Here is a 26,768-nt window from a genome sequence, read left to right as displayed (position 1 = left end):
ACGGAGAACGCTTCTTCCCACAACACTCTCAGGTCCCCACGGACGAGGACGTTCCCCCATCCCAGCCCTGTGTTTCTCTGGCCGCTCTCTGCCACTGGCCCTGGGCCTCTCTGCCCCTCCTCTCCGTGCCCTAGACACCTGCCCAGCACATGCCGTGTGGGGCATCCTTGGGAGCTAGCTTGAGATGCCCCTGCCCAGGCCTCTGCATTTTTTAAAATATACATCTATATGATTTTTTTATTTGACGAGAGAGAGAGAAACAGAGAGAGCACAAGCAGGGGGAGCAGCAGGCAGAGGGAAAAGCAAAGCAGGTTCCTCGTGGAGTAAAGAGCCTGATGGGGGACTCGATCCCAGGACCTTGTGATCATGACCTGAGCCGAAGGCAGATGCTTACTGGACCGAGCCTCGCAGGTGCCGCTGCAGACCGGTGCATCTTAGCTCCATGGCCAGGACATCCGGGTGCACGCGGCCTTGGAAAGGGGTCCGCCCTGGGGCTCCGCGGGCTGACGGTGGCCGTCCTCTCCTCTGCGTCTCTTCTGCGTCCTGTCAGCACACCGGTCATTGCATTTAGGTGTCCCCCCCCCGGATCCAGGATGAGCTGCTGTCACATCCTTCATTTCCTGAGACCTACAGAGACCCTCTACCCACGTCAAGTCGACGTCAGGGATCAGAGTGGGGTTGCGCCCGCCCCAGCTCCCTTATCAAGGAATCCTGCGCCGCGAGGGAGCTGGGTTGTCACAGGTGTGAATGGGGTGACGCCAAGGGGTCAGTCCTTGTGTCTGACTGGGGTCCTTCCAGCAGGGGCTGAGCCCAGGTCCGCGGCAGCGGGAGACGAAGCAGGAGGCCCCTTGCCCGCCCCCCCGGAGGGCTGCGTTTGACCCTGGGCAGCATCCTCCGTGGGGACCCACGGTCCTCACCAGGGTCTGTGCCCCGAGGGCACAGAGGAGAGCGTGTCCCTGGGGCCCGGGATGAAGACGGCGGAGACGCCCTCCACCCGGCCCACACGGCGTATCAGCAACGGTGCCAGGAAGTTGCCCAAGCCCGCCCTGGACGAGGAGCCGCAATCAGGGCTCTAACAAAGAGGAACACGCGAGAAATGACAACGGGAAAAGAGCAATTTTAAAAGAAAAGGGAGTTGTTCCAGGGAAAGTACAGGGTGGCTGACCCCGGATTCCAGGGAAGACGCGCAGGCAGATACGGGGGACGGGGTTCTCGCCTGGGTCGCTGACCTCTCCCTCCCGGCCCCCCCGAGCCTCATTGGTCTGGGTCGTAGGGGCGGAGCCCCTGGCCGTGCCCATAAAAATCCTGAGAAGGGAGCGGCAGCTTTGGTTTCTCTTTGGGGACACTTCCCGGAGCACAGCTGGGAACAGGACTCGGAGAGAGGACTCTGGGGTCCGGATCCCTCCAAGAGCTGGGTGCCTCTCCCAGGTGGGACCTTCATCGACACCCAGGTAAGACCCCCGGCCCCCGGGAGGGACAAGGGGCATTGGAGTGGGGCTCGTTCCTGGCGCGGTGCATCTGCCTTGGGCACGGCACCTGAACCCGGAGGGTTTAGGGCATGTGAAGGATGCTGGGGACGGCTCCAGGAGCCCACAGGGACTGTGAGGCCGGGCTCGCACGCCGACAGGCTGGACGGGCTGAGCGGCAGACGACAGAATATGAGAGTGACCTTCTATCATGCTGTCCCCACTTTTTTTTTGTTTGTTTGTTTTGTTTTGTTTTTTTTTTTTTTTGGAAAACTGTAAGCACCCACATGAGGCTGCCGTGCCGAGTCTTGCCGAGAAGCTCGGGTCCGAGGTGAGCACAGCGGCTGGTTCCTCACGTCCGGCGAGGCCTGGCGGGGAGCTGCTGGGGGCTCGGACGGACCATGAAGCACCAACCCCCTGGAGGTGCCTGATGCCCACGGGCCGGATGTGCACAACACGTGGTCCGGGCACGCAGGGGAATAGGACTCAGCCCCGTAAAGGAGCTCGAGGGACACGATGCGCGGGGACAGAAGCAGCCACACTAGGGCTCATCGTGCGTGATCCTATTTCCGGGAAAAAAATGGGCACAGCGGGGAAATGCATGGACGGAGCGTGGGTTCGGGGCTGCCCGGTGGCGGGGAGGGGTCGGGGAGTGAGAGCTCATGCTGATCGGGTTTCCTTTCGCTGGATGGAACGTTCTGGAGCCAGAGAGCGGTGAAGAATGTCCTAGATGGTCCCTGAGTTACGTTTTATTTTATTTTAAGATTCTATTTCTTTATCTGAGAGAGGCACAGAGCGAGTTCGATCAGGGCCGGGGGGAGCGGGAGAAGCAGGCTCTCGGCGGAGCAGGGAGCCCAATGCGGGGCTCGATCCCAGGACCCCGGGATCACGACCTGAATCAAAAGCAGACGCCCAACCGACTGAGCCACCCAGGTGCCCCTCAGTTATGGTTTTAAAAATTAATTTTTTTAAAGATTTTATTACTTAAATTCTCAGAGAGAGACAGAGCACAAGGGGGGGCTAGAGCAGAGGGAGAAGCAGGTTCCCCGCTGAGCACGGAGCGACTTTGATGGAACGTGCATTTCGTCTCCACACAGAATTAAGGAACCGATACATTATATGTTTATAAAAGATAAAATAAAATAATGCAGATGCCTGAGCGTCTCCCCAGGACCCCCTCTGGGCAGGTCCTGCCGGGACCAAGGTCTTAGAGGGGATGCCGCCCGGCAGGACGCACGCCTCGCCTCCTCCTCTGGGCCAGCTGTGGGCTCCAGCCGCAGGGGGCTCCAGACCCCCGGACATTGGCGTCCACGTTGGCGCCTACCGCGTCCGACCCCTGCAGTCCCATTATCTCCTGTCCTCAGGAACTAGCGGCGAGCCCCAGTCCGCTCTGTTTAACACGCGGATCCTTTCTCCACCGTGGATTTCCCGCTCTGACCTCTGGGGTGCACGGTGTATGGTGAATACGGGTTGGGGGGGACCCCCAGCAAAGCTTGAGCCTCCCGTATCCCTGTCCTCCCCGGCATCCTGCATTAGGACGAGGAGACACCTGTCCCCGGGTCCTGTCCTGGATCTTTGCATCCCCTTGTCCTGGGGAAGGCGTCTGTCTCTCGGGCGTGTTCCCCGATGCTGGCAAGAGCCACGTTCACTGTCCGATTGTGCAAAAGTGCACATTGGCTGGAAATCGCTCTTGGCCCTGTTGTCCAGACGGGAAATCCGCTTGGAGCCCTAAGGCTTAAGCAGGGGAGCAGGAGAGACCCCCGGTGGGGTCCTCATTGTGGGGGCTCCGTGCTGGGGGCTGTGAATGCCCAGGACAAGACGGGGGAAATCTGAGGTCCCACTCCTCAGTCCCGGCTGAGATTTCCCAAACAGGATGGTGCGAAGGGGACACGTTTTGTGGACAGTTCTGAGGGGCACAGAGTGCTGGCTGCACACCACGAATGGTGTTTGTCAGTGGTGACACGGTGGGGAGGAGGAGGGCCCGTTAGGACACCGAGTTGCTGACGGTCCCGGTGGGGGAAGGAGGCTGGACATGCCGGCGAGGGTCCTGGAGAACCAGCCTGAAGACGGGGCTTCCCGGAGACCCTGAGAAGGTCCTGGCTGGGGCGCTGGGACCATGCAGGGTTCAGTTACCGTAACTCTGCCCGTTCAGGAAATTCGATATGTCTCGGCTTCGTCGTTTTAATTACACTTCCTTCCCACGCTTGCTCATGGCAGCGTTTCCCGGCACCGTGCGTGGCGTGTGCTTTCCTGACTTCTGCCTCCGGCTGGAGCCCAGGGCACGCTCCGACCCGAGGACACACGGGGACGCCCACACACGCACACAGACGCGGGACATGCATAGGACACCCATGGACACGCAGACGTGCACGCGCACACTCACACCTGTGTGCCGCGGGGAACCTGCGCTCTCACACACGTGCGTGCAGAAGCACCGACGTGTGCACGAACGCACGCGCTTGCGCACACCCAGACCCTAACCCTCCTCCGTCCCCCACGCTAAGCGTCTCTTCTTTCCTAGCGCGCGGCCCGACGTGGGAGCTGCCTCGCTATGGCCTTGCTGTGGCTCGCCGTGCTTCTGACGTCTGCGTCCGGCCTGCCGCAGTCGCAGGAAGGTAGGACCGAACCCCTGGTGCGTTCTGAGGCTGCGTCCGGCGTTCTGCTGTTCCCGTGACACTCGACGTCCAGATCGTTACGGACCCAGCAGCAGCGGGGAGCGGGGATCCGGAGACCGCCCCTGTGTCCCCCACCCCGATGCTGCCCACGGGATCCTTTGGGAACCCGGTCACGGCGCAACCTCACGACTAGGACGCGGGGTCGGGGAGGGCCGGGGTGCTGAATGTAAGGACCCATCACCTACTTGGGTTCTGAGTCATTTCTCCAGGGAGAAACTGCGTTGACCTGTACGTCCCTTTCCTGGGTAGGGTCGTGGGCAAGGTGATGGTTATGGGCTGACTTGGGTCCTCACTAAACTCCTCTCTGGAAGCCCTCGCACCCAGACCCTATAAATAAGACTGTGTTTGGAGACAGAGTTTGCTGAGATGAACCCATCCGGGTTGGCTCCTAACGCAGCAGCACTGGCGTCCTTATAGGGAGGGGACGTGTGGCCACGGATGTGAGCCCACGGGGAAGGCCACGAGCGGCGAGTGTGGTCTCTTTGCCCTCCGTGTGGCTCGTACGATATTGCGTCACAACGGTGAGGAATGAGATCCCGTAGGAACCAGAATCAATGAGAGGAGAAGAGGCTGATGACGGTCCCCGAGCCTTCTGTGTCTGCTTCTGTCACCGTCCGGTCAGCCTCAGGGGACAGGGGCGGCCGATGGGCGTGCCGCAGGGAGTGTCCTGGGGAACCCGTCGCCTGCTAGAGATGCCCATGCCTCGGACTCTGGTACGGGGCACGGCGCGTTAACGGAGCCCGGGTGCGGCCCCGAGTGCCACGAGGAAGACGGGGCTGGTAATGTCTCTGCCGGCGCGTCTGCACGGAAGCCACTCGCCGTCAGGAATTTTCCGAGGCGTCCGCGGACCCCCAAGAGGGCCCTCTGCGTGCTTTCCACGTCGGGGTCCCATGGCACAGGGTCGTGGGGCGAAGACCAGGCATGACGGGTCCCGCGGGAGCGCCGGAGCCTACCCACCTGGGGTTGCATCAGTCCGATGTCAGCTGCGGTGACACCCACGGGATTTCACAACCAGCTAGATGTTGATTCCTTCCTCAAAGAGGGGCGGGATTCAGATGTTTTTGTGGGGGAGGGAGAAGGAGGTTTTGGTCTCCGGAAGGCTGCTGTTTGAGTCTGCGTGGACAGACAGAACAAAATACCGTCAAATACCGTCACCTGGGGGGCTCAGTCTATCTCTCCCAGCTCTGGAGACCAGACCTCTGAGATCCGGGGGGACAAGGATGCTGTTCCACGAGGGGCAGGACCGCTGAGATCCAGGCGGGGCAGGAATGCTGAGATCCAGGCGGGGCAGGACCTCTGAGATCCAGGTGGGGCAGGACCTCTGAGATCCAGGCGGGGCAGGGCCGTGCTCCCTCCTGAGGCTCCAGGAGAAGGTCCTTCCTGCCTCCTCCAACTTCTGGGCTCCAGGCGTCCCTGGGCTCATGGCTACGTCCCTTCCATCTCTGCCTCTGTCCTCACCTGTAGCCTTTTCTGTGTCTATTCGTGTCCAAATGTCCTCTCCTAATAAAGACAACAGCCATTGTGTGTGGTTCGGATCCACACCATTCAAGGGTGACCCCATCTCAATTAACATCTGCCGTGACCTCATTTCCAGGTCCCATTGTGAGGTCCTGGGCGTTGGGACTCCAGCATGAATTTTGATGGGACACTGTGGGGTTCATGACAGGTGGGTCTACCCCCAAATATTGATCCCGAGATCCAGGGTCCTTCGGCTCCCCTAGGAGCATTTATGGGTGAGAAATGGAAGTACCGCCACGCACCGTGTTGAATTCCATGGACTAGGACCCAGTCATGTGGCCACACACACCCCCGTCCAGGGGACTGGGCGATGGCGGGATGTCAGGAAAGGGAAGGTGCCTCGTCCACTTCAGCCTGCCACCCCCAGGTCTGAGCACGATCTGGGCTCTTCTCCCACTCTCCGCCTTTAGTTTGCCCGTCTCGGCCGGGGACAAAGGCTGCCGCCGCCTTTGTGGTCACTTCAGGCCTGAGGGTGCTCTAGGATGGCTGAGCACAGGTTGGAAGTGAGCGGCTTTCTAGGAACAGAAGTCTCCTAGAAGGAGGCAGCTGACGTAATCCGAAATGTTCACATCTTCCCTCGTAGGGGAGACGCCCCCTAAGACTCCAGCGTTGGCCAGACTCCATTAAGAGGGGCCGTTGGTGCAGCACCCGGTGGAATAGAAGTGTTGAAACCAGACGCCTTGTCTTGTTCTGGTCTCAAGGAGAAGTGGTTAGTCTTTCACCATTGAGTCTGAATTAGTGCAACGATTTTCATAGGTTTATCGGGGTAAGAAAAATCTCTTCCTTTCTTGGTTTATTCAGATTTTTTTAAAAATTCCAAATGGGTGCAAGTTGGTCAGTTTCTGTGGAGATCATTAGTTTCTTGTTAATGGGGGTGAGTTACATCGACGGTTAAAGAAAACTTGCATTCCCAGAGTAAACCTCTTGGGTCATGAGATATTACCAGGTTTATGTGTATTCCTGGATTTTGTTAACTAATATTTCCTGCAGGGATTTTGTGTCTGTGTTTATAAGGGATGTTGGCCTCGAGTTTACTTTTAATATGTTTGATTTTGATATTGGGATAACGCTGGCCTCCTAAAGGGAATCAGGAAATATTTCCTGTCGCCCCTACGCCCCGCTTTCTTTTTTGAACTTTTGTGCCCATGATACTATTTCTTCCTTCAATATCGGATCATTTATATATATTATTAGTTATAAAAAATAAGATATGATAAAATATGTTAACATTAGTATTTCCTAGTTCATCTTTCATATCTGCTTTCGTGATATTTAATGTTGGGTTGGCAGAACTGAGTGTAGATTTTGAGGCCTAAGAATCTGTTAAGAGAGGGACGTCTGGGTGGCTCAGTCAGTTAAGCATCTGCCTTCAGCTCAGGTGCTGGGATCGAGTCCCACATCGGGCTCCCTGCTCAGTGCGGAGCCTGCTTCTCCCTCTGTCTCTGCTGCTCCCCCTGCTTGAGCTCTCGCTCTCTCTCCGGCAAATAAATGAATATAATCTTTAAAAAAAGAATTTATTAAGAGGATGTCCGTAAATTATTGAACAGTACATCTAAAAGCAATGATGTACTACATGTTGGTTAATTGAATTTAAATTTAAAAAATCGATTATTAAGAATTACATGTTCAATGTATAAGAAATTCGCCTCAATGAATTTTTTTGTTGTTGTTATTACCGTAAAGGAATACATTGTCTTTATATGGTAGAAGAAAATAATGGCAGAAACCAAGGTGTTGATACGGTTTGGTCTTGCTTATGAAACTAAGGCTGTTGACCTTGATAAGTAATCACGATTCTGACAGCTTATCAACTCGGTGAACGTTTATTAAAGTCACATCCTGTAAGTCCTTGAAAAGGGTCACAGATAAAATCTCACCAAGTGTCCGTTGTAGCTTTACAGACGGGTGTTATTGGAAAACGTGACTCGGTAGCACCTTGTACCTGGGCAAGTCTTGGATGAGATATGCTGAGCCCTGTGGTCTGCCGCTGGAGACCCCCTTACCCAGCAACTTGTAGCGGGAATGCATGAGCTTTGATTCCGTCTCAAAACAGAACCTGATGTACTCAGGGAGCTTCTCCAGTAATGTCAGACCTGCTCCAACAGCCTATGAGCCGTGAAAGGCCATGCATATCATTCTAATGACCATGCCTTGTATTTTCTTGTATTTTCAAAATAAAGCAAAAAAAAAAAAAAAAAAAAAGCAAGTTTGATGGCCCATTGACAACCATTCCCAGAAACCCAGACCTTGAGAGTCGTATGCAAGCCAGATCTGTTCTCAGCTTCTCCATCAAGGGGACGGCAGGCTAAGGAGAGGAACAGGGCGCTGTTGACGGAAGGTTTCTTCCAGCTCTTGGCAATTCCTCACGCGTGTACAATTCTGCTTCCCGAGGTCGTCGGTGAACTCGGTGGGAAGAGGAAGTCCCCACGGTGATAAGGTTCAAGCTTCTGCAGTACTTCTAACTCTGACCTCTACCCATTTCAGATCACTATTCACCGATTAAGAACCTAAGGATAGAGCCTGTGGAAAGGAGATTGACCTGGGACCTCCATGGAAATGTTTCTGAAATTATGTGCTTCATAAATTCAAAATTTATCACGAAGGTAAGCCATCTTCTCTGGACTTGGCATAGTCAAGGTTTTCCTGACATTCGGGGACTTAAGAGCCAGCAGAGCCCAAAGGCCAAGACGAGTTCTGGCATCACAGAAGCGGGAATTCTACTCTGGGGTTGGCTGTGGAAGGTGGAGTTAAAGACTACTGCAGACACCACAGCTCAGGGTTCACCTTCTGCACGATGTCCAAGATGGTGCCCCTGGAGAACCTTGGTGAGAACATGTCCTCAGGGATCTGGGTGAAGAGCCAAGCCCAGCTGAAAATGAGCGCTTGCTTTCCCACCATCGCCCGCCCCTCACCCAAATCCTATACTGTGTCATCTTCCGAGCTTGAGAGGTCTTGAGAACTGTGACAGATCCCATGGGTGGGCCTTGATGAGAATATAACATGTTCTCAGCTCAGAGTGTCTCATGAGGAAGAGGCACCTGTCAACTTCCTTGACAATAAATTTGGTGTTTTAAGATTATTCTCGATTTAATACAGTACAGGTCACAACCTGGGCCCCCATTACAAATATTCCTCCCAGTCCTGGAGGCTGGGAGTCTGAGATCCAGGCGGGGCTGTGGCTGCTTCTCCTGAGCCCTGTCTCTTGGACGTGTGGACACTATGTTCTTTCTCTGTCTTCATGTGTTCATCCCTTGATGTGTATCTGTGTCCTGATGTCCTCCTTTTCTAAGGACCCCAGTCCTATGGGATCAGGATCCACCCTACGAACCTCATTTTACCTTAATCCCCTCTTGAAAGACCCAATGCCCAAATACAACCATTTTCTGCAGTTCTGGGGGTGAAGGTTTCACCATACGAATTTGGGGGGACACAATCCAGTTCATGACAAGCCTACGTGGGATTTCACTGGGACTTGTCCAGTTGACTCTAAACTCTATCTGGAACATGGCAGGCTAAAAAACAACCAAGAAATGTTGATAAAGAACACTAGTGATCAGGAATTTGCCTTTCCATGATGTCTCCAAATGTACCAAGAAGCTATGATTATCCAGGGTTGGGTCGATGGAATGCGTGGATAGATTAAAGAAATGGAGCAATCCAGAAACAGAAGCGTGCCTTGGTGGCACGTTGGGTAGGGTGGGTTTTCTACACCACTAAGGTGCTATTTCAAATCGGTGAAGAACGGTGGTTGTACGCATGGAGTCAGCACAATTTCCAAAATGCACTGAAGTTAAGTTGGATTCCTACTTCCCAACGTCCATGCCTATAAATTGCAATTAGGAGCAATCTAGAGATTTTTCTGGATCCTGAAGATGTAGAAGGAATTGCTAGAAGGTCTAGTTCAAGATATTGGATCCTGTTGTCATTCCCTCATCCACTGTTGGTTTTCCCTAAATTGAATTCATTTCCATTTTGTTCATGGTCTTTGTGTGTGTGTCCCGTTTTCCCACGTATCTATGCTACTTCAACATTATGCTCTTGGCCAAATGGGTAAATATTGGGTTGGGCCATTCGGTTTGGTGTGTTTGTCCTCAGCGGAGACGGGTTCTCCTTCTCAGTGGGTGAGTCTCTCTCTCTCCTTGTTTCCATGGTCCGCCAAGAGAGGACCCCCAACCTTGGGCTTCCTGTGGTGTTCAGAGGCAGCACTCAGCACAGCAATGGCGGGTTTGGGAAAACACCCATCAACCCCACATTCTGTTGTTCTTTTAGAACTTTCTTTGAGAGGCATTTATGGAACTCGAGTTCCTCAAATGAGAGACAGTGACCAAGTTTACAAGACTCAGCTGAATCACTCAAGGAAGCTTTAGATCAGCGTCCAAAAAAATGCCTAAAGATGCACATTTTCCCAGATCCTTGAGATTTGTTGTGTTAACATGTATTTAACAACGAGTCTGGTTGAATCTGTTATAGACATGATTCATGAGACACATGTCTTCTTCTTTTATTAATTACAATTTCCACCAGTTGGGGATGCTGGCTGGCTCAGTGGTGCAGAGTGAGAAAGTCTTGACATCAGGGTGTATGACTTTGAGCTCCATGTTGGGCGTGGAGATGACTTAAAACCTTAAAACAAAACAAAACAAAACAGTCTTCTCCTTATTAAACCATTTGGGGCTCCACATTGTTAACTTATTATATAATGCAGGTAAAAAAGGCAAAATTCATCATGAGCTTGATAAATATCTTCCTTTCCTTTGTGACTTTGTGACTTTTCCTTTCCTTTGTGACTTTACATTTTTATTTCCCCATTTACCTAACTTTCCGGTCCCAATTTCTTTTATCCCTCGATCCTCAGAAAAGGATTGATTTATCCCTCACGGAGATCATAAATGGACTATTAGTGGATTTATAAGCTGATTATTTATTTATTCATACATGGAATTATTTTATGTAAATTCTTGCACGGTTTCTAAAAAGGAATAAATTTCACTTTTTTCCCAGCGCAGTGTGGGGTTCACAGCAAAATTGAGAGGAAGGTGTAGGGTTTTCCTGTATGGCCCGCAGTCCCCTGCCCCTGCACACGCACGGCCTTCCCACTAGGAGCCTCCCGACCAGACGGCATAAGCCATACCACGGATGAATGTGTTTGAACACGTCATCCTCACCCAGAGTGCACAGATGACCAGACAGGTCACTCTCGGTGTGTGTATTTGGTGACTTTCGACAAACGGAGAATGGTAAATGGAGTACAAGGACACAGTCCCTGCCCTAAAAAAAAAAAAAATGCTGTGTTTCATCTGTTCCCCTCTCCCTCCCGCTCCACCAACCAGTAATTCATACACCATCTCTGGCCTGTCGATTGCCACAACATACGTTGTTGGGGTTTTGTTGAAGATTGCACGGACTCTACAGAGACTTATGGTTTTTTTGCCGTTGTTATGGTTATCGTTGTTATTCAGTCTGGGTATCATCACCAGAACACCACGTGTGTTCTCTCGACCGTGACTAAATGGTTCTTTCCCTCTCAGGCCGTCAACCACAACCGTTACTGCCAGTTCCATGTCCTTCCCTCGTGTGAAGTGAAAAACTTCAGCATCTCCTTGACCAAAGGCCCGCCGTTCTTGATGGGGATTCAGTATCCTCTGCACGGTGATGGGAACGTGTTCCTCCTTGGGTTTGGTTTGCTCTCAGTCGCTGGCTGGTCGTAGGGATACAAAAACCATGACTTTTAGCTTGGGTAGACCTGCCGGGAGTAGGGGGGGAAAAAAAAAAGCATAGGACCGTAGGACATCCCATATGGAGGAGGATGTCATTCGTAAGACTTTCTTGAGTTGATGACGTCTGCAAATGCAGAACAGATTAGTGCTTGGCAGGGGTGAGGAGAGAAAAGGAACATCTGGAGGGTTCTTGGGGGATGAGACCGCCCTGTATCCTGACATTATGGCTGTTGACATCTGTAACTATGTGTGAACCCACAAGGATCTGGAAACCCTTGTGTCCCTCTTAAAGGTGACTTGTTTTTCTTCTCGTCTCCTTTGCAAACGCAGAAGGAAACCCTGAGGCGGCCGCAAGGGGTCTGGACTGCCGGGTGCACGATGTGGACGTCCTGACGTGCAGCTGGGATGTGGGCAGAGAAGCCCCCCGGGACATCCAGTATCACCTGTACTGGCAGGAGCTGAGGTAGGCGTGGCTGCGGGCACCGCCGGGCTCTCCCCAGGAACCTGGGCCCGCTGGGTCATTGCTGGGTGCCCCCTCCATGCCGCAGGACCCGCAGGGAGTACGAGTGCCCAAATTACGAAATGGATCCTCGGGGGAAACTCGTGCGGTGTCATTTCAACGATGTCTCCAGATTGCCGAAACACCTCCAGATCCTGGTGAGGGGCACAAGCCAAAGTGCCTGGATCCCCTGCTCCGACCGCACTGTCGAATTATCAGAAATTGGTGAGTACAGGTCGAGGACACGGCTCTCGGGCTGCACCCTGGGCTCTGGGATGCTGGTGTCGGAGCGCAGGGGACCGTAAGAAAATAGCCCCAAGCGGTTGGCTGAAATGATGCACTGATTTCTCCTGGTTCTGGAGGCTGGAAGCCCGACCTCAAGGGGCGGGCAGATCGGGTTCCTGGTGAGGGTTCCTCTTCCTGGCTTGCACATGGCAGACTTCTCGCTGTGACCTCACCCGGGAGGCGTGGGAGAGAACGGGCACTCCATTCTCCTCTGGTGCTGTCCGAATCCCATCATGGGGCCCCACGTCATGACCTCGCACCCCCGAACGCCATCCCACTGGGGGTCAGGGTGTGTGCGTTTGGGGACGACATGCGTTGAGCTCCAAGTTCACGGCAGGTAATGAAGTCACCCGCTTGCTTCCGGAGCATTCCGGCAACACACGGGGCCCATGGCTCCCTCACGAGTCTCGGGGAGGGGCTGAGAGTCGTGCCCGCAGCCCCCGTCAAGGCCCCGTGTTCTTACGCTAACGGGTTTCTGGAACACAGAGCCCATCGTAGCAACGCTCTGTTCCCTTCGACTGGACCCCTCCCCTCCGGAAGCCTGGGCCTGCCCCGGCGGGTCCACGTGGGATAAGGAAGCACGGGGCCGGCGATGTTTATTGAGATGTGGCGCAGAGGGGAAAAATGCAAGACCTCTTGCTTGAAAAGTGCGGGGTCTCTTCCCTTGGGGCTTCCCCCTCCTGAGCTGACATGCTGTGTTTTATGGGCACTGGTTGGCCGCTGCTCCCTCAGACACGGGGCCCTCACTGGTACATCCAGGTCGTGTCTAAGGCCGCCTGCAGCTCCGTGCACACGGCCCCCTGGACCCCTGCGTCCTCAGCCCCTGTCCCAGCAGGGGTAGGAGGACACAGCGGTCAGGACAGTGGGGAGGTGGGTGTCAGAGAGCCCAGTGGGGATGCATGGAGGGGTCACATGGGAACCGGGGGCTCTGTGCTCCCAGTGCATGCTTCATGATCCCGTCAGGAACCCGAATTCAAAAACGCCTGCTGTGCCCCCAAAGATCTGTCCGCGTCTTGCACCTGTGAAGGCCACCTTGTGTGGAAACAGGGTCTTCCCGGAGTGGGAAATGAATTCGACGGCATGACTGGCCATTTCAGCATGGCGCCGGCAGAGCAGGACCCGAGCCTGGGGCCCTGTGCAAGAACATCCGTCCCACACAGCTCGGCGCTGGGACGGGCCGGGTTGAGGCGTGCAGGGGTGGCTGCTGGAGAGCGTCACTGATGTGCCCCATGGCACCAAGAGAGTCGGGGTGTTTGTTAGTTCCCAATTGCCGTCTTAATAAGTGATCCTAAACCGTGAGGCTTGGAGCACAGGAATTCATCGTCCAGCCCTGGAGAGCAGTCTGAGATCCAGGCGGGGCAGGACCAGGGATCCAGATGGGGCAGGGATGCTGAGATCCAGGCGGGGCAGAGTCATGGTCCTTCCCGAGCCTCCAGGGGAGGGTCCTTCCTGCCTCTTCCCGCTTCTGGGGCTCCAAGCGCCCCTGGGCTTATGGCCGAGTCCTTCCTATGTCTGCTGCATTTTCGCGTGGCTTGTCTTCTCTTACAAGGACACCTGTCATTGGATTTAGGGCCCCCCTGCAGTCGGAGGACATCCTCTCAGGATCCTTTACGTATGATACCTGCGAATCCCGTATTTTTATAAAAGAGATTTTATTTATTTATTTGGCAGACAGAGACACAGCCGGGAGAGGGAACACAAGCAGGGGGAACGGGAGAGGGAGAAGCAGGCTTCCTGCAGACGTGGGGCTCCATCCCAGAACCCTGGGATCATGACCTGAGCCAAAGGCAGACGCTTAAGGACTGAGCCACCCAGGTGCCCCTAAAGACCCTACATTTCAACGAGATTCCTTGTTTTAGAGATTTGACAGGGAGGGACCATTTGGGGGTGATCATTCCCGTCACTGTGGAGCTCTTTAGACCCCGGCCCTTCTTCCCAGGAGGAGCGTCTCCAAGGGGAGCCTGCCGGTGGGTGTTACACTGTGACGGAACCTTTCCCATAGGCAGGCAGGACACAGGCTCTGCCCCAAGCTGGAGGGGCTGGTGGTAACCCTGTGTCCTTACCTGGGCCAGGTGGCTCCTAGCAGGCAGGTTCTGGGCTGTCTCCAGGGTTGTTGCCCAGCAGGACTCTCCCGCTTGCCCCTCGGGATGCCCCTGCCTTCCTGGCCTCCCTGTCCAGCCCTGTCCATGGACGCATCCTCTCAAGCAGGCTTCTTGCCCTGTCTCCTGCCCCTGAGGGGAGAAGGCCATTTGTGGGGTGCGGGTCCCGTGGCAACAGGTGGGCAGGGTCTGGGTGGCTGCAAAGAGGAGGCAGTGGGCTAGTTTTGAGGGTATTTCTCAGGATGGAATTGTATGTGGAGGTCCAGGCAGGCAGAGAGGGAGCCTGGGGGCAGGGTGACGTCCCTGAGGGGGGACGGGGAGCAGGAAGGAGCAGGGGAACAGGACGGAGGGGACCGGAAGGACTTGGAGGAGAGCTGACCCGGACAGAGCGGGGCACTGCCAGCCAGGGGTCCCGGTGGAACACAGGGGCAGACAGGTGAGGACCCAGGGCTGGGCTCCCGGCGGAGGTCCGACCTGCGTGTCTGTTCAGACGTGGTCACACGCAAAGCTGGAGAAGCCACGGGGCCAGGGGAAGCTGAATGCCCAGAGCGAGGGCAGAGGGCAGAGCACAGCCAGGAGGGTCCCAGCACCCAGAGGGAGGACAGGACGTCCGGGGAGGAGCTGGCTGCAGCAGGCAGGGTCTGGGGGAGGCGAGGAGGCAGGGGCAGATGTTTCCGGGCGTGCAGCTGGCCTGCCCAGAGCACGGGCGCTGGGGACGGACCCTGTGCGGGGGGCGGGGAGCGGGCCGGGCTGCCGGGCACCGAGACTGGCCTGTGGGAAGGAGGGAGTCCACGGGCGCAGGACGCTTTCCTCCCTCTGCTGGAGGACGGTGGAATTAGGGCCCCGGGGTGGGCGGGGGTCTGTCACCGGCTGGTGTCTGCGTAGCTAGACCGATGGCTACTCCAAACCGACAGACATCACAATATATCTTGTCATTCATCTGTATGGATGCGTTGCCCAGTCTCTCACCTTGGACTGACACGTTCCTCTGCTCCTTACCACGTTACATCTCCATGAAGCCTGTTTTTTTTTTTAAAGTATATTCTGGGGAGCGGGGGTGTTGATTGGTTTTACCCATAAAAGTTTTTTTTTTTTTTTCCTGTCCTAGAGATATTAAATCCACCCAATATCACTGCAACGTGTAATAAATCCTATTTGATGATGGAGTGGGAAGCGTGCAGCCACTTTAATAACAGATTTGAGTATGAACTTCAGCTACAAAAGGTAAATGCTTGTCCTTGCTGGCAATGCCAAATTCTGGAGAATCTGTACCCCCAAGGCTTTGGAGGTAGATAAAACATACACACACACACACAAACATGAATCCAAAAAAAAAAATTTTTTTTACTCTTTTAAAAATAAACGTCAAGAAAGTAAAAAAAATACTAAAGTAAATTTTAAAATAAAAACATGAACTAAACTCTACATAAAAATGAAGAATGTTAACACACACAAAATACTGAAAAAAAAAATGCATGATCATTTAACCTTTCGTGTGTGAAAATTGTCAAGAGAAAATCTACAAACCCTAAAAAAAATATTTAGCCTTAACCACAGTAACAGTGTTGGCTGTTCGAAAGAGAAGAGGTCCAATTGAAAAGGCAGGCCACCGACCGAAGAAGCCAGGTGCCCATTTGTCCGTCAAAGGACTCGTATTTGGGCTGGATGAGAAAGGTTTGCACGTCAATAACAAGAAGACCAATAACTGTATGAAAAAAAAACAAAGGGCAAGAAGTTGAAACAGGCATTTGCTCAAGGAAGACGTACTCGGGCCCCGTAAGCGCATGGAAAAGTGCCACCAAAATGCAAACCAGAGGGAGAGGCCACTCCGCACCCCTGACATGGGCTAACGTGACAGTCGGGCCAAACCGGGGGGAGGGGAGGGGAGGCTGCCACCCAGCGGATTGCAACCGTTGCTTGCGACTCCACTGGGGGCCGTTTACAATGATACCCGTGGCTCCTTCTCCCCGATGTCCCTTGTGGATGAACCTTCTCCCGATGGTTAAGACCCAGGGTAAAATCGGATCTTTTTAAGGAAACACATGGCACAGGCACTTTGGAGCCGGCTTTGGTAGTATCTCGTGGAGGCAGCCAGGCCCGTGCTCTTCTGGCTCCGAGAATGATGGAAACCTAAGTCCCACCAAGGTGGGGACCCGCGTGTTCATAGCAGCTGAGTTTGGGAACGGCCCCAGAGAAGGCCCCAACAGAACATATCCACGCTGCGGAATCGGGCCCCCCGGGGAAGGTCAGCCAGACTCAAGGTCTGGCTTGGACCCCATTTATGCACAGAAGCGTAGAGCATGCAGAACGATCCCTAGTGGTGACCCGCGTGGGCCCTGAGTGTGGGCGGGGAGCAAAGCGTGGCGGAGAGGCACAAGGACTGTGCTTTCGAGGTGTGGTTTGCTCAAGCAAATGACGCCTGAATCCTTAGAAAATGAACACGTGCGGGGTGCCTGGTGGGCTCGGTCAGAGCGTGCCACTCTTAATCTCAGGGCTGGGAGTTCAAGCCCCGTGCTGGGCACAGACTAAACAAATAGACTTAAAAAAAAAAAAACACACACACACACACACAAATGTAAGTCTATGAATTAAAAGAAAATGGCAAAATGTTTTGAGCTGAGATAAAGGTTATTAATTCTATTCCCCCCCCAAAAAAAATCAGGTGTTTTGAGTTAATACCTCCTACATACACAGTTTATTTATATATGATATGGGTCATTTAGGCTCAACCACTGCTTATCTTCTCCTCACTTTCTCTTATAAACCTAAAAGGGCTTGAATAAGGGCGTCTGTCGTGGGACAGCAGCAGATACCCACCGCTTTCCCCTCTTGTTTTGTAGGGCAGTGATCCCGCCTACACGGAGAAGGTGAGCGTCCCCCCACCCCCTCTGAACGGGGCACCACAAACCTGTTTCCTTACTGTCCAGCCGCTCTGCGGTGCCCGACGCTGCTCGTGGGTCCCGCTCACCCACCCGGCCATCTCCAGGAGTGCGTGCTGAGGGGAAACAGCTCGGAGAGGACGCTCTGTCCTCCTGAGGCTTCTCCTCTGTGTGTGCGTCTCCTCTCCTGTCCCTTGTTAGGCCCCTGTCACTGGACGTAGGGCTACCCCGATCCAGGATGAGTTCATCCTGAGATCCTTCAAGTAAGCCCATCGGCAAAGACCCTACTTTCAAAGAAGGTCTAAACCACAGACCCCAGGGGGTGGGGGATGATTTATCCTTCTTGGGGAGCAGAGGGAGGTCACATTCAAGAGTCTGTAGCACCCCATGCCGTGCACAACACCCACACACGCCACCATGGGCTTGTCCTCTTTGGGGGCGGCCGTGGCTTCTTTTCCTCCCAGGGCTTATTGTCTTGGACACCAAGAGCCTGGGCTGAGAAGGGTAGGGGGCTCCAGGATCCGGGCCCGTCTGAACAGGCCTCTTCCCCGATGGAGGCTGATTGGGTTCACATTCTTGGGGGGGCTTATAGATACCGAGTGTCCCAGGTTGAGGGCTTTAAAACACAGCTCTGTTCTCTTGGGGTCCTGGAGACCAGATGTCCAAGATAGAGATGGGGGAGAAGCTCATTCCCTTTGGAGGCTCCAGGGAACATCTGTCCCAGCTTCTGGGGCTCCTTGGCGTGTGGCTGTCTCCCTCCGTCATGCACATGGTCTTCCCCAAGTGTGTGTGCTCCCAAACTCCCCCTTTTCGTAAGCCCACCGCTGGTAATGGATCACAGACCCCTAACCCAAGCTGCCCTCTTCTTCCCTGACTGCTGCATCTGCTCCTTCCAGAGGAGGTCCGCTTCCGAGGCGCCGCGGGGCGAGGACGCTCACACACGCGTTTGGGGGAGGGCCCACTCCACCCGCGACGGGGCCGCACCGTCTCCCCGCCAACTGGGAACAGCCTTTCCTTCTTTCCTTGTCGACCACAGCTCCAGGAAAAGTTCTTTGAGCTGCACAATCCCAAAAACTACGTGGTGAGACTAAGGGCCAAAGGTTTCTACCGCAAAAGCTGGAGCGAGTGGAGTGCCCCGCAAAGCTTCGGTGAGTGAGGCGCCCTTTGATCTGTCCTCTGTATGTGCCGCACGCGACGGGCAGCACCCCTGCTCGGGGAAGCGCGGACCCCTCGCGCTCAGACGGGCTCTTCACCCCTGCTCTTGGGTGCTCTGCCACGGAAGGAGCAGGGATCCAGGGATCCAGAGAGGGCTCTGAAGACCACATCTGACCCTGCACCTTGTGCTCACCCCATGGGGGCGCAGAGAGGAAGAGAAACAAGAGCCCCAGCTCCAGCCCCCATGGCTTGTCAGTAACCACGCTGTGCGCAGGCCCACGGGTTCCTTTCCTCCGACATGGTCCCTGGCGTGGCTGCTGGGCCTGATTAGAAGGATTTGCCCAAAATAAGACCCGCTGTTTTTCCCTGACCTGTTCGGAAACCAGACCTTCCTCGCAGGCTCTCCTAGAATGTCCCATCCATTTCAGAGGTGGCACGTAGGAAGCCTTGGTCACGAGGGTCCTGGGGCTGCTGCAATAAATGACCACACGTGGCGGGGTAGGGGGCTTAAACCCACCCAAATCCATCCTGTCCCAGCTCTGAAGACCAGAGTCTGAGATCCAGGCGGGGCAGGACCGCTGGGATCCAGGCGGGGCTGGGCTCCGTCCTGGGGCTGCAGGGGAGGGTCCTTCTTGCCTCTTCAGCTTCTGGGGCTCCCGGCGTCGCTGGGCTTCTGGCCATGTCTCTCTCATGTCGGCCTCCATCTTCATGTGGCTTCTGCTGTGTGTCTCTGTGTCCAAATATCTTCTCTGTACAAAGACACTAGTCATTGGGTTAGGAGCCATCCTATTCCACTGGGACCTCACGTTTACCTAATTAGTTCTGCAAAGACCCTCTGCTGTGGGCTCAAATGTGTCCCCCCACCCCAGATTCACATATTGAAGTCCTCACCCCCAGGACCTCAGAACGGGACTATATTTGGAGATGAGGTCGTTAAAGAGGGGATTCAGGTCAAGTGAGGTCATTACGGCGGTCTTGACCCCATGAGAAGAGGGGGTGAGGGCACGGACAGGCACAGAAGGATGAACGTGTGGGGACCCGCGGAGAACACAGCGTCTGCATGCCCAGGGGAGGGGCCTCCTGCGGAACCGGCCTCAGCCCCATATGGACCTCGGACTTCCAGCCTCTAGGACCGTGAAGCCACAGTATCTGCGGTTTCAGCCACCCAGTCTGTGGGACTGGGTTGTGGCAGCCCCAGCAAACCCACACTCCCCACAGGGCCCCGCTGTCCCGAGGGCAGGCGGAGGTGTTTGCAGAGCAGCATGCCCGGTGCTCCCCCTACCGGCCGGCTGCAGGGGAATGCCCGCCGTCTAGGACCGCCCCCATGGGCTCCAGGTGTTGGGCGTGCCGTGGGGGCCTCCGTCTTTGGGCAGCCGCCACTGCCCCCTCCGGGACGCGCCCGAGTGCCCGCTGCCTCTCCGGGGTCCCCTGGGGCAGCGCTCGGTGCTGGGTGCCACTGCCACCCCGGGACCTGCTGCTGTGCCCTGCCCGCCCTCTTCCGCAGAGTGCGACCTCGGGGAGGACTCGCCGCGGCCCGACTGGCTGCTGGCGGCGCTGGTCTTGCTGGCCACACTGCTGGTCCTGGGGCTCGTGATCGCGCTGTGTGGAAGGTGAGTGCCACCCCCTCGCGCCCGCCCGCCTCCTCCCAGCTGCGAGCTCCTCCCTGTCCCCACCCTCCCGCCACTGCCTGCGGGACACCCCCGGGGAGCGGGCGGCTGCCTCACGTGTCTGCCGCCGGGAAAATCCAGAAGGTCCCTCCCTCTTAGCTCGAGCCCCGGGGTGCAGCCAGGCTCGCCTGCGTGTCCCCATGTGTCCCTGCTGTTCAGCCACTCACCCCTCGTGCAGATTCCCCATTTCCTGACAGCCCTGGGCGGGGGTGACTGGGAGTCGCCCTCCCCCTCCTCTTTCCCCTCCCCCTCCCCCTTTCCAGCCTCCCCACCCCTTCCCCTCTCTGGACTCCTCCCTCTCTCCAGCCAGCAACCGGCCAGCGACAGGGTCATGCTGACCTTGCCCATCTGATAGCAAGTCCTGCCCTTGGGGTGTCTCCCAAATGCCTCAGTGCAGAGCCCCGCAAGGTCCTGCCCGGAGGGGCCTTGGGGTCTATCCCTGGGGGCTCAGGCCTCTCTCTGGCTGCACCCACGCCCCTCCCAGCGCCTTCAGGCTGAGCCGCCCTGCCCAGGGGCTCGGCCTTGGGCATGGATGGGCCTTTGGCTCAGGTAGGGGACACTGTAAGCCGTGGGGAGCAGCAGGGTCCGCGGTGGGTGCCAGGAGCCTGGGGGCCGCCTCCAGTCTGGCCGGGGCCTGTGGCAGGAGCCCAGGTGGGGTGCACGGGCCCCAGCAGCAGAATCCTGCTTGCCAGGATTGCTGGGGTCTGTAGGGCTGGGCGCCGGGGGCCAGCCGTGGAGACCGGCTCCCCACCCCCACCCGGGGACTGAGCTGAGCTCGCACTCCATTCCCGCGTCCCCGAGTTCTGGATCCAGGGCCTGTGTCTCTGTCCTCCGAGGTACTCAGTGTTGCAGAAAATCTTCCCTCCCATCCCGCACATGAAAGACCCCATCACTGACAACCTTCAGAACAGCAAGTTGGTACGTCTGGGCTCTTGCTGGGGGGTGGGGCTGGGACAGGGCAGACACCGGCCCCGCCGGGGGAGCAGGATGCTCGTGTGTGGATCCGGGCGGGAGGCAGGGGAAGCTGCGGGGCGACGGTCACGCCAGGAGCTGCAGGGTCACCCCCAAGCGCTCCTGCAGGTGTGCAAGGCCTGGAGCCCCGGAGACCCAGGGCCGAAGACTAGCCACACCCTTGCACTCTGCCGCAAGTCAGCAGCTCTGCGGCTCAGCCTGACCCTTGTCGCCTGCAGGTGGCCTGGGAGGGCAGCAGAGCAAGCCGGGAAGACTGCCCAGTGGCAGAGGTGCAGGTTTTGGGGGAGACGTGACAACGGACCTGAAGCCTTCTCGACCGGCCCAGATGCCCATACAGCCTGGCTACGGTTGGGCCGAGGGACGACCGGATGGGGTGGGGGTAGGGACCCCTCGGAGCGTGCTCCATGGAGAAGCCACCAGCAAGGAAGCAGGGCTGTGTCGGGCTCATTCAATAAATCAACGCTGTTTCCACCAGTGCTTGTACGCCGGGGGGGAGGGGAAGTGGGGGATGCCTACAGCCCATCACACTGGACCCCGGGGGCCCCCCTCTGGCCTCCCAAATCAGGCCCCACCCAGGATGCTGCTAACCCGTTGACCAGACGGGTTGACCCCTGCGGCAGCCACGCCAGGTTCTTGGGAGTTGTAGATGCGTTAGTTCACACACAGGCCATCAGGCACCCCGAGATGGGGAGGCAGCATTTGGGAAACCCCATGGCCCCTGCTGGTTCCCCACCACCATCCCTCACAGTGGGGCTGTCCACAGCGTGGATTTCCGACATGGAGCCCCAGGACAAGGACGCAGATCCAGACAGCCTGCTGCCCAGGAGCCAGGGCCTCCCAGGGGTTAGGGCTCTCAGGAAACACCGGGCTCTGACCACCCACTCACAAAGGGACCTCTAGCCATTTAGAACGTTCCATGCACCGTAGCAAGCCAGCACCCCACATCGCTGAACCGGCCCTGCTGAAAACCACCCCAGCGTCAGTGCAAAAAACACTATAGTCACAAACCCTACGAGGACACATGCTTCCATCCCCTCCAGGGAGCCCTGGGCAGAGCCCAGACTCCAAGCTCTAAGTGGACCCCGCGTAAGGACAGAAATGTATGTTTACACCTGCCCAGTCTTTAATAGGAAACCTGCTGTCCATGTGCAGGATGTTCCAGCCCCAGAAGGTTCTAAAACCCCCACTTGGCCTTCCTAGCCAAGGTCACCCAGAGCCAGGCCCCAACATTCAGCCCCGAGTCTCTCCGGCAGTGCTGCCGTTTGTGCAGAGGACGTGGACCTGTCCCGGGGCCTGCTCCTGTGGATTCTTGTGTAGGAGACCAGGGTTGATGCTGGTCACAGGATGTGGCTGAGTGGTCTTTCTCCAGCAGGAAAACTAGCTACGCTGTACTGCTCAGATTGGGGGGGGGGGGGGGTCCCAGAAGCTCACAGCAGTTTAAGGAAGGTCTCCTGAAAGACCCCCCGCCCAGAGCAGGGACACTCAGACGCCCCAAGGCGCACTCAGGTTGGGTTCTTTCCTACCCAAGGGGGGGGTCTCCCCAAGCGGCAAATGAGCAGCCAGCGGGCTGGTCTGAACTTGCCTCCCTACCCTACAGGGCCTCAGGACACGCCCTGTAGCCTCCCTGACTCCCCGTGTCTCCCACCCTGCCTCCCACCAGCCCCAAACCCACAACGCCGCTCAGCTGAAAACAAACCACCAGTCTGTGTCCCGTTTTTTTATGTTTGCAGCAGAATGCCCGACATGAAACATAATTGCAAATATTCAGCTGTGCAAAAGAGAATAGTGCTTAAGTACAAATGTAGACATGATTTTTTTTTTAAATAAATACTTAAACACACCTTGGGTCCCACAAGCACCTGGACTCTAAGGTCTGTGCCAGGGAGCTGCTGGCCTGTGGACCCACGAAACCTCGTGATTCCCTCCCCCCCCATAATCAGTACATGGAATCTGGTGCCAATGGTAGATCACAATGAGCCCCCTTTGGAACCTTCCCCAAGCCTCTACGCGTGATCTGGCCGGGACAAGGACACTGGAATTTCTCGAAGATCAATGGTCCATAACAGTTAAAAGTATTCTACAGGATTCCCTTGGTCCCCGCGTCTGGAGGAACGTCTAGATGACCTTCTTCAGCTCGTCATAGAGGACCAGCACGAACGCGCCCCCCATGCCCCTCAGGACGTTGGACCACGCGCCCTTGAAGAAGGCCTTGCCCCCTTCGTCTTTGAAGATCTTCCGCCAGCAATCGACGGTGCCCTTGTACATGATGTCCGCTGCAAGAGAGACAGGAGAGCTGACTGGGAGCTTTTCCTGGGCAGGGGCACAAAGGGAACCCCGAAAAACACAGCACATTGAAACTGGACGGTACTCTGCGGGGGAGCTGTGCTTCTGACCACAGGCACACCAAGAGCCCTGGCTCATGGCCCTTGCCCAGCCCACTGATGTGGGTGGGGGGTGGGCGGTTAGGGACCATACATCCAGAAACTCCCACCACTCCCTCCAGTCACCGAGGAGCACCACCTCTACCCCTGGGATCAAGGCAAGGCCCCTGGCCACGCTAGAAAGACAAGAGCCAAGAAAAGGGCAGGACCAAGGGCTTGGGCAGGTACCTGGCCAAGCTGTGGGGGTCTAGAGCAGCCTCGAAAAGAACACAGTCGTTGACCTGGGAGTCCCCCACCCTGTGAAGTCAGCCCACAAAGCCTTGCCCCCAAACTCGCTGTTAAGTGTGTCATCTGCTGGCTCACAACTCCCGAGGCTGAGGCCAGAGAACCACCCCCTCAGGGAGATCTAGAAGGAGCCACTGTCACCAGCACAGAGACACCATACCTCCTTTGCGCCCGGACTGCATCATCATCCGCCGCCGCACGGTGTCAAAGGGGTAGGAGACCACGCCTGCCACAGCAGTCACGGTCTGCGCGATCATCCAGCTCACCACGATGTGGGTGTTCTTGGGGTCCGGGAGCATGCCTGCGGGACCACAGGCCAGCGTTAGGACCTAGCACTGCACACACCGCGGTACTGAACAGTCCTGCCCACCCTGGCTCCACGTGGAGCTCCCCACGCCCAGTACCGGTGGTTGGGCAGACAGACCACCTGCTGGCCAGAGGACCCGACTCTGTGCCCGGGAATGGCCTCTCCCTACAGCAGGGGTCAGACCAGCCCCGGGAAGTGGGCACACCACACGCGAGCACGTTCTGCTGCAGACATCCCAGCCCCGCCGCTAGCAGGCCTAAGCTTGCTTCCAGAGCGTGAACAGTGCAACCTAAAGCTCACACAAGAGCCCCAACCTCCAACAGCTAATCGAAAGACTCTTTTTTAAAAAGAACAGCTTAAAATGAGCTCATCAGAGTCCCACCTAAGCCAACACCAACAGTACCCTTTAAAAAATAAAGACCCAGGATGGCTGCGTGGCTCAGTCTGTTAAAGGCTCTGCCTTCTACTGGGGTCATGATCCCAGGGTCCTGGGATTGAGCCCCACATCGGGCTCTTCGCTCAGCGGGAAGGTGCTCCCTCACCCCACCCCCGCCTGTCTCTCTGCCTATTTAAGATCTCAATCCGTCAAATGAATAAAAAGGAAGCTGAAAAAAGAGACTCAGACACACGGAAGACAGCCACATGAAATTGCAGAGAGAAAACGGCTGGCCACGGTCCAAGGACACCTCAGGAACTGCAGCAACCCTGTGCACAGCTGGATCTCGCACCCCCCGACACCCCCCCCCGCACCCGGGCCCCCCAGAGGCCCGTGACTGACCCCCCCCCCGTGCGCAGCCCCTCACTCACTCGGCAGCCCCAGCGCAAGGACACACTCACCCTTGGCGGTGTCGTACACGCCGAAGTAGGCGGCGCGGTAGATGATGATGCCCTGCACCGACACGTTGAAGCCCTGGTAGAGGCCCCGGATGCCGTCGGACTTGGTGATCTTCACCAGACAGTCTCCCAGGCCCTTGAACTCCCGCTCGGTGCCCGACTTGCCCACATCGGCAGCCAGACGGGTTCTGGCGAAATCCAGCGGGTAGACGAAGCAGAGCGAGGTGGCTCCGGCAGCGCCGCCCGAGGCCAGGTTCCCGGCGAAGTACCTCCAGAACTGCGTGTGCTTGTCCACGCCGCCCAGGAAGATCTGCTTGTACTTATCCTTGAAGGCGAAGTTGAGCGCTTGCGTGGGGAAGTAGCGGATGACGTTGGCCAGGTTGCCCCTCCAGAAGGACAGCACACCCTGCTCCTTGGGGATCCGCACGATGCAGTCCACGATGCCCTTGTACTGCTTGTCCGCAGCGATCTGCTTGCTGGCGTGCTGCACCTGCACAACGGACGGACGGACGGACAGGCTCGCAAGACGGGCTCCCCCCGCTCCGGCAGCCTCGCGGAGCCCAGGCGCGTCCCTAGGGAGCTCCCTGGCGCCTCTAAGCGCGCGGGCTCATCGCGAGAGTCGGGAACGCGGTTTCGGGAGCTCGCGAACTGGAACGCGGCTGCAACAATGTTGCCACTAAAGGTTGCAACATTGTTGCCGCCGCCGCAAGGGGCCTGCAAGCACCTCCCGGCGGACCGCGGCGCCGTCCGATCTGCAGCCGCACGGAGCGGAGACAAGACCGGCCGCGGCCAGGGGAGAACCCGCGGTCCGCTCGCTGTCCCCCATCCCGGGAGGGAGTTTGGGGGCTTCCGACCCCGGCGCAAGCGCCCAGGCTCCCTGCCAGCGCGGACGGCGCATGCGCGCCTGCGGCCCCGCCCACGTGACGCGCCGCCGGCCCCGATCCCGGCGGCGCGCGGACAAAGCGGCGCGGCCCCGCGCTTCCGGTGCACGCGGCCGGCGCGGCCCGCTCTGCCCCCGGCGCCCCTGCAGCCCCCCTCGGCGGCCCCGGGCGCCCCCTCCCCGCCCCCAGCGCGCGCGGCCCGCCCCGCACCTGCAGCAGCAGCTTGACCCGCTCGATCGGGGCCACGGCCGTCTTGGAGATGGCGGCGGCGATGCCCCCGGCCAGGAAGTCCTTGGCGAAGGAGATGGCCTGCTCCGTCATGGTGGCGGCGCGGCGGGCGGACGGCGCGGTGCGGGCGCGGGGAGCCGGAGGGTGGGCGCCGAGGGCTCAGCGCTGCCGCCGCCGGGACCGAAAGGACAGGGCGGCCAGCGCGCAGCCGCTAAGGGCCCCACGCCCCGCCCCGCGCCCCCGCCCGCCGCGCCCATTGGCTGCGCCGCGCCCCCGCGGGCTGCCGGGAGCCGCGCCGCGCCCCGCCCCGCGCCCGCCAGCGCCGCGCCCATTGGCCGCGTCCCCGCCGTGGCCCCGCCCCTTCCCGCGGGCCGCACCCCAGGGCATGGCGGGAGCGAGGCCCCGCCCCTGCGCCGTGCGGACCGCGGGGGGTGGGGGTGGGTCTCGGCGGCCGCCGTGACCTTGTCAAGGTCACCGTGGGGCCCGGGCGCTCGCTGCCGACCGGCAAGGCCGCGCGTCGTCGGGTCCCTGCGCCCGGCTCCTTCCAGACCGCGGGAAGGGCTCACCCCGCTGCCCTCCGAGGCCTGGCTGTCACGGCCGGGCCCGCCCCGCAGACCCCCGACCCCAGCCCTTGAACTTCCTGCCTGACCGACGCCCGACCGCGATCCCCGGGCTCGCCCCGGCGACCCCCGACCCCAGCCCCTGAACTTCCTGCCTGACCGACGCCCGATCGCGACCTCCGGGCTCGCCCCGGAGACCCCCGACCCCAGCCCCTGAACTTCCTGCCTGACCGACGCCCGACCGCGACCCCCGGGCTCGCCCCGGCGACCCCCGACCCCAGCCCCTGAACTTCCTGCCTGACCGACGCCCGATCGCGACCTCCGGGCTCGCCCCGGAGACCCCCGACCCCAGCCCCTGAA

General features: G+C 57.6%; 2 protein-coding genes across 4 annotated transcripts; one reads left to right on the top strand and one right to left on the bottom strand.

Moving 5' to 3' along the window:
* Window positions 1–1,106: 1,106 nt before the first annotated feature.
* Window positions 1,107–21,403, top strand: IL3RA (interleukin 3 receptor subunit alpha). 3 transcript variants are annotated; one of them, XM_059385878.1, is made up of 12 exons: window positions 1,107–1,451; window positions 3,988–4,081; window positions 8,144–8,262; window positions 11,188–11,308; window positions 11,707–11,839; window positions 11,925–12,100; window positions 15,368–15,483; window positions 17,100–17,126; window positions 18,175–18,286; window positions 19,798–19,903; window positions 20,762–20,878; window positions 21,151–21,240. In XM_059385878.1, the coding sequence occupies exons 2-11, from the start codon at window positions 4,018–4,020 to the stop codon at window positions 20,838–20,840; spliced, it is 1,053 nt and encodes a 350-aa protein (XP_059241861.1). In that variant the 5' UTR covers window positions 1,107–1,451; window positions 3,988–4,017; the 3' UTR covers window positions 20,841–20,878; window positions 21,151–21,240. The 3 variants fall into 3 exon arrangements, with proteins under 3 accessions (XP_059241861.1, XP_059241862.1, XP_059241859.1); XM_059385879.1 differs by having other exon boundaries at window positions 1,109–1,451; window positions 20,805–20,878; XM_059385876.1 differs by having other exon boundaries at window positions 1,341–1,451; window positions 20,797–20,878; window positions 21,151–21,403.
* A 1,231-nt stretch (window positions 21,404–22,634) lies between these two features.
* Window positions 22,635–26,031, bottom strand: SLC25A6 (solute carrier family 25 member 6). Its single transcript, XM_059385880.1, has 4 exons — window positions 25,831–26,031; window positions 24,743–25,229; window positions 23,759–23,899; window positions 22,635–23,205 (listed from the first exon to the last, which is right to left on the bottom strand). Exons 1-4 carry the CDS (start codon window positions 25,939–25,941, stop codon window positions 23,048–23,050), a joined length of 897 nt encoding a protein of 298 aa, XP_059241863.1. The 5' UTR covers window positions 25,942–26,031; the 3' UTR covers window positions 22,635–23,047.
* Window positions 26,032–26,768: the final 737 nt, after the last annotated feature.

Source organism: Mustela nigripes, chromosome X (assembly GCF_022355385.1).
Source record: "Mustela nigripes isolate SB6536 chromosome X, MUSNIG.SB6536, whole genome shotgun sequence".
Classification (NCBI taxonomy): Eukaryota; Metazoa; Chordata; class Mammalia; order Carnivora; family Mustelidae; genus Mustela; species Mustela nigripes.
The sequence above is the reverse complement of the archived record's forward strand: the minus strand, read 5'-3'. Positions and strand labels throughout refer to the sequence as shown.